The sequence below is a fragment of the Megalobrama amblycephala genome, linkage group LG18 (assembly GCF_018812025.1).
Source record: "Megalobrama amblycephala isolate DHTTF-2021 linkage group LG18, ASM1881202v1, whole genome shotgun sequence".
Taxonomy (NCBI): domain Eukaryota; kingdom Metazoa; phylum Chordata; class Actinopteri; order Cypriniformes; family Xenocyprididae; genus Megalobrama; species Megalobrama amblycephala.
The window spans coordinates 9838809-9850010 of NC_063061.1; the positions used below are offsets into that span (position 1 = coordinate 9838809).

The window sequence follows — 11202 nt, forward strand, 5'->3', positions numbered from 1 at the left end:
ATCAACCGACAAAAATATCAAAAATTTTCCATTTCAAACCCTTAAAATCGCTTTGAAGAATGTTTGACAGGGACAGAGATCTCGACAAGACCATCTTCGTGGGAAACATCCACAGCTGTGTGACGGAGGAGATTCTGTTTGAGTTGTTTCTGCAGGTGAGCTCATCCAGGCCATCATCATTCACCTGTTCAGAGTCTTGCAGTGATTATTTATTTATATGCAGTGCTCAAAAAGTGGGGAAAATGATTCTCTTGTCTTCTTGACAAATCGGTTATTGCATCCTGTATTTCTTCGATTTGTTTACTAATGTTTAAAGCAGGGTTTTCAGATGCCATGGACTCCAAAGATCATCCTCGAGATCCTAAAATTTAAAAGGCATCTATTTTTTACAAACACCCAATTTATACACTGAATATATATACACTTATATAAAAATATTTAATATCTGTCTATCTATCTATCTTTCTATCTATCATATATATATATATATATATATATATATATATATATATATATATATATATATATATATATATATGGGCTCTATATATATATATATATATGTATGTATGTATGTATGTATGTATGTATGTGTGTGTGTGTGTGTGTACGTATGTATGCATGTATAATAAATCTCCATTAAGTTACATTATATTTATTTTAGTCACTATAGTAATGTACTGTTAAATGTATTATTTATTTATTTATTGAATTTCAATCAGTTTTTTTATTTATATTAATAAATTTGTATTTATTTATTTATTTTAATTTCAACTAACTAACATTTTTTTTTATTCATTTATTTATCTGAATCTGATTAATGTGTTTATTTTAATCTTATTTATTACTATTTATCATTTAATTTTTTTTATACAGTTTTCTCTAGACTTTTCCACATACTGGGGGGTCTGTGGTAAAGTCTAGAGAAAAACTGTAAAAATAAATAAATAAAATAAATAAAATAATATTTTGGTCTCCAGACCCCAGTTTAAACACTTTGGGTAAAGTTGGTTTTATATTCGCACATTCGGACTTCTGATAAATTCAGACTTTCCAATAAATGTGCAATAAATTAATGTTTGTGAATTTTAAGCAGCGACATGATATTGACAACCAATGATTGTCAACTTACAACATTTTTCACAGTCAATCAAAATTGTTTTAATGGCATATTTACTTGTGAATGTCCACTGAATGTCCAATGTAGTGTGATTAAAAAAGGCTATTGAATACGGATGTCCGAATGTGCAAATATAAAACCAACTTTTTAATAATTAAATTAGACCGGCTTTATGACTAATTTTAGTAACAAATTGACCTAAAATTTAATTAATAAACTTTTGAAGAATAATTTCTGTTTGAGACATTTATTCCTTTTAGAACTAGTACATTCATTCATTCATTCATTTAAATGGTAATTTATTATTGTTGTTGTTATGGTTGTTTGTTTATGATTGTTGGTCATTTGTTGGTCAGTAATTTTTTTCTTAGTGTGAAATGTGTGGTTTGTTTTCATACTTTTTTTTCATATATGATTAACTTTCCAGGCTGGGCCAGTAGACAAGGTGCATATATTCAGAGATGGACATCAGGCGCCTTATGGATGTGTTTATTATAAGCATGCTGAAGCTGTTCCGTATGCAGTTGAACTTCTCAATGGAATCTGGCTCTATGGGCAGCCAATCAAATTACAATGTACAAATGGTGGGTACATTTAAAATCAGTGTTGAATTGAAGGCAGACATTTTGTCTTGAACGTTCACAACCGAATTCTTGTGCTGTGCTATTTTTAGGTGGCCATTATCACAGAAATCACATGCTTGCATACCACATGGAGAATGGACTGATAGCAAACAGGTGTGTCCGATTACAAAAACAGGTACACTAAAGTTCCATGCACTTTTGTCACTGCTTGTGTTTATGACGGAGTTTGGCATTATGGGTATTACAAAAGTGCCTTTATTTATTTTTTATTTTTTTTGCGTGTTACTAATCTCTGGACCACAGAGGTATTTCAGGCAACAAGGTCAAACTACAGACTACAAGTATGTACTTCATTTGATGGGCAATATTGGGGAAAATTACTTATTGTGTTACTCCTTGTAAAGGATATATAGAACTAATTGCGTTATTTTGTTACCTTTTTATGAAAAGTAATATGTTACATTACTTTTGTATTATTACCCCCCCCCCAAAAAAAAAATTATAATAAATAAATAAATAAATAAATAAAATAAAAATAAAAATCTATTTTTGGCAAATGAAAAGGCCCTTTCGCACCAGAAGTGAAGTGAATAAACCTCAGGCTGAAGGAAATGCAATTTCACGCCTGTACAGTAGAGGGCGCAGCTCAAACAAACCTTTCAGCTGTGCATCAGCTGTGTTCACAAATCATCTACGGGATAGTAAAGTTTCCATCAGATGCAAACTTCATAATCTCAGTGGAAGTAGTAGGTCATCCAGGTACTTTTTGCCTACTCTTTTATGAGTACTGTGAATTTGGACATACTTCTTTTGTCACACTGTTTTTCGCCTACTATATAGTAGGGAAGTATGCGATTTTTGGATGCAGCCTCTTCAGCAGTAAAAACAAAAAATCAAACACAGCTGTGATGTACGAAATATCTGAAGTGATTTTTACTTATTATTATGGTTGAATTAGATCATTGAAGGTCAGCAGCAAAGACATTGGTTAATAAAGTGAGATTAAATACATTAAAGGGCATCTATTAGGCCCCTTTTTACAAGATCTAAAATACGTCACTGATGTCCCCAGAGTGTGTATGTGAAGTTTTAGCTCAAAATACCCCACAGATCATTTTTATAGCATGTTAAAATTGCCACTTTGGGGATGAGCAAAAACACAATGTTTTTGTGTGTGTCCCTTTAAATGCAAATGAGCTGCTGCTCCCGACCCCCTTTCAAAAAGAGGGTGTAGCTTCAAGAGCTCATGCAACAACAAAACAGGGCAATCTGACGCACTGAAAATGTCAGAAACTGTCAGTAGCGGTGTTCAGCCTTATATGTTCAAACCAGAGTCAGACAATGATGCCAACAGGGCCAGAGAATATATTCTGCATAGAGACAGAACAGGTATAGTTTAGTTTAATTATGATTATTAAAATTTATGTTGTCATCTTGCTTTTATCCAATTTTAGTACAAGCCTGTTGTATCGGATCCTGTCCGAATGATGGCCAAAACTTTACTGATGAGTTTTATGATGTTTATTGTACATCACACAAAAGATGAAGCATGATGAACAAGATGAACGTTTTCACTTCAGAAAAACACTGAAAGAGCTGAATAAAACAGTACAAAAAGTGTGCATTAAAGTCTTATCCATAAACTCTCTCTCTCTCTCCCTTGCATTATCATCAACATACGAATTACACAAAAAATGCTCATTACAACAGTAAACAAATATATACAGACCTTATACCTTTTTGGGGTGCTTAATAAACTGGTAAACTTTATATCCGTAAAACGACTCTGATGAACTGTAAAAAAGTGTGCTTTCCCCTTCATTACTGCCATAACCAGCTTCACTCCGGAGTCTATAAGCTGGATCACAAACAGTTGGTACTGATCCATCCTTGAGTAACAACTTTTTAGCAAAATCTGTGTTTTGTAATGTCCCTTTGTATTGACTGTTTTCACAAAGGAGTCCAATGTGAAATGATATGGGGGCGCATTCCCTTCAAAAATAAAACAAATCCACTGCATCTTCAGCAGCTCTGATGTCAGCAGGGATGGGCAGTATTTCAAATACATGTATTTGAAATACAAAATACTATTTTGTATTTTGTATTTGAATACATTTGAAAAAAAATCAAATGTATTTTGTATTTAAAGGTGCCATTGAATTGAAAATTGAATTTACCTCAGCATAGTTGAATAACAAGAGTTCAGTACATGGAAATGACATACAGTGAGTCTCAAACTCCATTGTTTCCTCCTCCTTATAGAAATCTCATTTGTTTAAAAGACCTCCGAAGAACAGGCGAATCTCATAACACTGACTGTTACGTAACAGCCGGGGTGTACGCCCCCAATATTTGCATATGCCAGCCCATGATCAAGGCATTACACAAGGGCAGCCAGTATTAACGTCTGGATCTGTGCACAGCTGAATCATCAGACTAGGTAAGCAAGCAAGAACAACAGCGAAAAATGGCAGATGGAGCGATAATAACTGACATGATCAGTTTATGTACTGTTAAATGTGGTTAAAGTTACCATTGTTTCTTACTGACAAGAGAGCCATCGCTATTTTCATTTTTAAACACTTGCAGTCTGTATAATGCATAAACACAACTTCATTCTTTATAAATCTCTCCAACAGTGTAGCATTAGCCGTTAGCCACGGAGCACTATCAAACTCATTCAGAATCAAATGTAAACATCCAAATAAATACAATACTCACATAATCCGATGTATGCATGTAGTATGCATGACGAACACTTTGTAAAGATCCATTTTGAGGGTTATATTAGCTGTGTGAACTTTGTTTATGCATTGATGGAGTCGAGAGCTCGGGAGACTTATATTACATCTTGTAAAAAAACGTTCGATGGCACCTTTAAATACATTTAAGCTGAGTATTTTTGTATTTTCTATATATTCTCTATTAGGCAGCTGATTTCAATTAGTTCAACTGGTTCAGATGTGACTTTTTCATACATGTGAGCTGCAGCATATGAGTCCATCTACAATTTGGTGAACAAATTATCTAGATTCCTGTAAAGAAATAAGGAATAATGTTGCCTTCGCATTCAAGTGTTTTGCTGTCAGAAAGAATAGGAATCATGGAGGACACCGGAATTCATGGGGAAATCTTGTTAAAGCTAAAATGTGTTGAAATTATTTAATTTAGAATAAATTGTAGTGTCCCATTCATTAACAGCCATATAAACATTTACAGCCCTGGACATAAGAGCTAGCCAGTCAGTCATGATTTTTATTATTCTTTTATTTTGCTTTTATAAACTAGCTGTTCAAATTTGCTATGGCTGGGGAATATAGCTATTCAAGTTGAGTTAAATAAAACTACCCAGCAGCTTGGGCAAACATTAAATCCAACTGCTGGGTTAAAACAACCCAATCGCTGGGTTTGTCCATTTTCAACCCAACATGGGTTGTTTTTAACCCAGCATTCTTTAGAATGTACCATGTAGAAATTGTTCAAAAAAACAAAACAAAACTATATTGTTCGAATCACTTTCAGAGTGATTTCATCCAGCTGAGCTGATGAATGAAAAAACATTGACAGCCAATCGGAATCAATCCTGATTTAAAGACCCCTGGTGAAAATCAAGTGTTTTATGTTGTTTATATGTCTATGTCAGTGTTGCCAGGTTTTCACAACAAAACCCACCCAATTGCTCCTCAAAACTAGCCCAAACACATTTCGGGGGGTCCCACGGTAAAAATTGTTTTCCGGGGGTAAAATCTGCGTTTTTGGCGAGGCTCCCCTGGTAAAATTCGCATTCCAGGGCCTAAATATCACGTTATTTGGGGTCGATTCAACCCCACGGACATGAAAAACAACCCTCGGCAACAGTGTAAAAGTAGCCCACTTCCTCAGGAAAACTGCAAACACTGGTCTGTGTGGTGTTTTTAATTTGCTTTTAAGACAAACCATGTATAGTATAAATGCAGCAGTCATCTCCTTTGCTGTGCATTTTTAAGTCCAGAGTACCAAAGACAGGCACAAAAACATGGAAACCACTCCTGTTTCCTACCATCACAAATAATTAACCAATCCTGTCAACATGAGGGGCGGGACTTACTTGAGGTTCAAAGCATTTGTGGATGCTGATTTTTTTAGAATGCAGCTGTCTGATTCTGAATGAGCAATAGGATCATGGTTTGTAACATTAGCAACACATTATTAGCTGCTTGATAACTTAGTCAAGCTGAAGAAAATCATATCACTTTCTGGTATGTGTCCGATATTGTAGAGAGCGATGCAAAAAACTAAAAAATTACCGTTTGGACATCGACTTGTAGATGAGCCTGTCTACAATTCACTCTCCCTCTTCTGATTGTTCAAACATGTCTGAATTAAACCAATATTTCCACTTGCCATTGTGTAGTGGCAGTATTTTCAACAGTTACCGAGTGGATCAGGTAGTCAGAGCTGGTGTGATTGAGTGGAGCCGGGACTAAATTACACATTCATGGACCCACGTATACTAAATGAAGCAAGTGTGTTGAGTTAAATTTAAGCTATTTGAAGGCATGAAAAAATTATTTTCACAGGAAAAAGTTTAAAAGTTTAATTGATTATCAAAGATGAATTTTAAGGGATAAAATGATTGACTACAGTGGGACTTTACGGCGCTCAAGCATTTAAAGCAACAAAAGCGCATGCTTAGAATATGCTAATATAGTTATCTTTATAGTTATCATTCATGGCGTGAATGGGCCTTAATAGTGATACTTCACTGGATGGCTAGTTTCACATGTATTTTGTGTATTTTTTAAAATACAAAATACTGTATTTGTATTTAAATACATTTTTCCACAGAGTATTTTTTTATTTTATTTTAAATACATTTTCATGTATTTATGCCCATCTCGAGTACATGAAGTAGGGCTGCACGATATATCACATGATATGAAAAATAACATTGAACTTTAACGCCATTATTGCTTAAACGCGATTCTTAGTGCGATTATGAAATCGCAAAGGCTGCGATTATTTATTTATTTTTTTTGCGCAGCTTGTCAATGAAGTATGGCTCCAAATGCTAATCCATCTGAAAGCACTGTGAGTTTGAGTCGCTTATAATGTACATTTGAAAAAGCAACACGCGTCAAACTTCTTTTCAGACACGAGAAGCATTTATTAACATCTTGTCCAACAAAAGACAACATTTAATAACATGTTTTTACTCCAAACTCACTTCATAAAGACAGTTGAGCGTCCTTCTGTGAGATGATGTGGCTTCTTACACAGAATAAGGCAGTCGTGTGTTTAATTAATCAAAGCGTTTCAATCTTCTGGTTATTCAGCTACAGCGCGTGTTATCTTCTTCTGCTGCAAGGCATATTTTGCGCAAGAGCGCCCTCTGGCTTTCAAATGGAGAAGCATTTACTACTGATCACAGAGCCGTAAAGCTCTGACAAGCCACGCATTAAATAATCGCAGCCTTTGCCATATCGCGTGCGATTTTATCGCGATAAATCGTGCAGCCCTAACATGAAGACTGTTATGTTCACTCTTACATCCATCAACAAAACACTGGAGTTGCTTATGAGGCATTCTTGTCGCTACAGCTGCTCCAGCCCGGAGAAAATGCCGGACAGTGTACAACTTGCTCAGGGTGAGGTCTATGCTAATGGAGTACCTCAGGGATGACGTGTTTTTGTAGGCCAACCCGGAAGTTAGCAGCGCACGGGTTCCCTCGTTTGAAAGCCTATGCATTTTTCCCATAGACTTTTGGAGAATCGTAAAAAATAAGCTCTGTGTTTAACAAAGGGTTATGACACTTACACGTTTTGTCTATCAAGATAATCTTTACAAGTTAACACAACATTTATACATTTTTGAAGTCTAAATAAAGTCGTCAGATATAAAAACCTAACAGTAGGCTTTAAAGGGACTACAGCACGCCATGGTCGCGGATCAACGTCACCACCACCAAGCTTCCTCAAAATTTATTTAAAAACATGCTCGCTGATTATTATCTGCGCTGTGTATGAATACTTATCCATGAGAAATGCTGTCCAAATGTCCTTGTCATGATGACGTCTAAAGTCCCTGCCAAAGGAAGTAGTCCCTTTTAGCAATCTGTTAGCAACCGCCATTTTTAAGACACAATAAAGGTTTAAAAAAATCACAAGCGGGTTATAACTGGTGTGTTTTATGTCATAGATCAAAACGTGAAAATATTTAGAGGCTTTGTTAACCACAGATCTTATTTTAGGTGATTTAGCAAAAACCCATTAAAAAAACCCATAGACTTCGGGGCGACGGAACCGGAAGTCCTAAAATGCTAACTCGCTTCCGAGTTTTGCCTACAAAAACACATCTTCCCTGAGGTACTCTATACGGCAGAGTCTGTCAGCAGTCGTGGGTGGGGCCTAGGCATTTTGTGATGTCACTTTGTACAGAATCTGTGAACGGCTTGTTCTGAGACACTGCTTATGATTTATGGGGATTAAAAAATTAGTGATTTTTTTTATCATTATAGTGTGGTTGTGTTCACACTGCTGACACACATTTATGTTCAAACACCATGTAAAAGTGAATTTTGTATAGTAGGTCACCTTTAAGTATATTTCTGTTATTTAACACAATTAATGTGTTAATTTGTGTGTTAGTTAATGTGTTAACTTGACATTTGATTTGACATTTGCTATTCAACAGTGCTTTGATCTGCCTGCAAATATTCAAGAGCTGCTACAGCCAAAATAATGTACCAGTTATCAATGTAAAGCTGCTTTGACACAATCTGCATTGTAAAAAGCGCTATATAAATAAAGGTGACTTGACTTGACTTGACTAATGCAGGTTTGAGGATTTTTTTTATTTATTTTTTTATCACATTTAGTCTAGAACTACAATAACCATCATGTTACACAGCACACACAACACCTCAGCACCTTAATCGTGATTTCTCTCAAAATGGAGACAGGAGATGTCAGTCAATAAATGGGGGGAAAAAAGTAACTTGCATTACTTATTTGAAATAGTAACTGATGTTTTGTTGTAAATTGGCCCTCTTCGGTCATTTTTGACCGAAAAATCTTATATTTTGAAATGTTAAAAATCGTAGCTTTGTTGGAATGAGGTGACTTTTGTCGCATTAGCAATATGAACACACACTAAAAAAAATCAAGGACATGATTCGGACATGTTAAAGGGTCATAAAAAAAATAGTCAAACTCACCATCTTTTCAGTCAAAAATTAAATGAATGGGAAATACGAAAAAATACGAAAACTCAGAGAATCTTTTGTTGGTACAAACTACAAATCGGACACTGTGCAGAAAAAAGTGCACAGCACTGATGGGGGGACACTCTAAAATGCCAAGAGTGCAAAATAGACACACCCAACCCCCTCCCCCCCTCCCCCCCACACATATATATGAACTAGCCTGACTATAACACAGAGCAAGTTTATACAAATGTGTGAAATAAAATAAAAAAATTCAGCCACAAAGCAGTAAAAAAATGAACAGCGCTCTATAGGATTCTAGTGGTTACAACATGGCATTGCATAAGTTTTTCTTTTTTTTACTCTCACCAAATGTCACTAATCTACCTCACTGGATTTTAAATGCATTGTCTCTATTTTAACATGGAATTCTGCTTTAATTGAAATATAATTAAAAAATATATTACAAAAAAAAATTGCATTATTTTCAATGGGGAAAAATAGCTAATTAAAAATTGTGTAAATATTGCATAGTATCATAAAATACCCTCAAAATTGTATATAATAATCAAAAAATATTATTGAACAAAAATATATTATATTGGTATTCCTGAAAAACAAAAAAGTTACTTTTCAAGGCTTCGGTCACTTTTGACCGTAAAGAAGGCAAGAGTTGACTCCTAAACGAAGAGGGCCAGAGGGTTAAAAGTAATGCATTACTTTACTAATAACTCGAAAAAAGTCATCTTATTGCGTAACTCAAGTTACCCCCAACACTGTTGATGGGAAAGTACATACTTCTGAGTGTGTAGTAATATAGTGTGCCCATAATGAGATGTCAAAAGATGCGTCTTGCTTCCACCATGTGTTAGCATCTAGTTAAAATTATTACCTTAAAATTCATAATTAGTTCATAAATTCAAAAACTCATTGGCCGCTTCGGCTTCATCATTTTCTACAAGTGAAAACATAGTGAACCGTCACAAGCTACTTTTCTTTTGCACAAGGTTTTGTGGCTAATATTTGCTCAAAAAGCATTCACAGATAAACACTTTAATATATATGATTTGGCATATACTTATAATATTGCGTACTATATAGAACAGATAGCATGATTTGTGAACAGTCTTCCAATGATATTTGGAAGATTGAATAAATGGTTGTTTCATAGTGACACATACTAAGATCACAACCTGTTTTTTTAATTTATACATGCACTACTGTCCAAAAATGGGGTCAGTAAGATTTTGAAGGTTTTGAAAGGAATGAATACTTTTATTCACCAAGGACACATTAAATTGATCAAAAGTGACAGTAAAGACTTAAATTGTTACAAAAGATTTCTGTTTCAAAGAATCCTCCACAAAATATTAACTATTTTCAACATTGATAATAATATAAATGTTTCATGGGCAGCAAATCAGTATCACATTGAAACTTACTGACCCCAAACTTTTGAACAGCATGATATTTAGCATGTTTAAATGTCATATGTTGTGCTTTGATCTTTTTAGTTGTGTGATATTTATTGTAATTGTGCATACTCTGTTATTTCCCATCAACGTTTTCCATACAGTGCTGATGCTGTACACCAGGATAATATGGTTTTGAATTTAAATGGCAGTCCAGGTGTGGAGAACTGCTCTAATGAAGCGTGTGGCTGGAGTGACATGGTAACATACACAAAGAGAAAATATAATCATCATGTTTCTTCCTTAAATCTACAAATAGAGCCAACAGTGCACCTTTAAGAAGAAAATATGAAAATACCTGCATTTGTTATTCTTTGTGTCTTAGGTATACAGCAGACCTCCAGTTGTGTGGTACTGTCCACCCCTCCAGCAGTGGATGAACTCTGGATACCCTCCTTGGACGTCCTGTCTGGATGAGAATCTGTTACTCCATAGGTCAGCCAGCACCAGAGAAGGTTGTGCAAATGTAAGTTTAGAGGGTAAACGCAGGAAGTAATGCGATCCTGAGAGCAAGAACGAGTGTAAATCTTATTTTACAGGCTCAGTTTAAATATAAAATCCAGATAAACATTTCATTTTCAGAGACAACTGTACAGTGGACACTGTACAAGCATCCTGACACCCCTTGCACAAAAAAATGCAACATATATTCCAGCGAGCGCTTTTGGTTGCACTGATTCAGACTGTAAGCTGTAAATCATTCATGTGAATGCTCGGATAAAGCCATCTAAATGCACCTTACTGTTTCTTGAAACATTAAAGCACAAATATGATGATCTGAAATGTTTGTTTTTGTGACTTGCTGATAAACCTCATCTCACGTTAACATCCAGTATAGGACTT

At 35.1% G+C, this 11202-nt stretch overlaps 1 protein-coding gene across 2 annotated transcripts; it reads left to right on the forward strand.

Annotated features, from left to right (window-relative positions):
- The first annotated feature begins 17 nt into the window (after positions 1-17).
- On the forward strand, positions 18-11142 carry rbm11 (RNA binding motif protein 11). 2 transcript variants are annotated; one of them, XM_048166221.1, is made up of 7 exons: positions 18-155; positions 1548-1704; positions 1794-1879; positions 2008-2045; positions 10464-10560; positions 10685-10825; positions 10942-11142. In XM_048166221.1, the coding sequence occupies exons 1-7, from the start codon at positions 60-62 to the stop codon at positions 11053-11055; spliced, it is 729 nt and encodes a 242-aa protein (XP_048022178.1). In that variant the 5' UTR covers positions 18-59; the 3' UTR covers positions 11056-11142. The 2 variants fall into 2 exon arrangements, with proteins under 2 accessions (XP_048022178.1, XP_048022179.1); XM_048166222.1 differs by lacking the exon at positions 2008-2045 and having other exon boundaries at positions 1794-1857.
- The last annotated feature ends 60 nt before the right edge of the window (positions 11143-11202 follow it).

Coding starts and splice junctions, on each gene's coding strand:
- rbm11 (XM_048166221.1), top strand. CDS start 60: ATGTTTGACAGGGACAGAGATCTCGACAAGACCATCTTCGTGGGAAAC. Junction 1,705..1,793: donor CAAATTACAATGTACAAATG/GTGGGTACATTT, acceptor TGCTATTTTTAG/GTGGCCATTATCACAGAAAT. Junction 2,046..10,463: donor GGTCAAACTACAGACTACAA/GTATGTACTTCA, acceptor TTTTCCATACAG/TGCTGATGCTGTACACCAGG.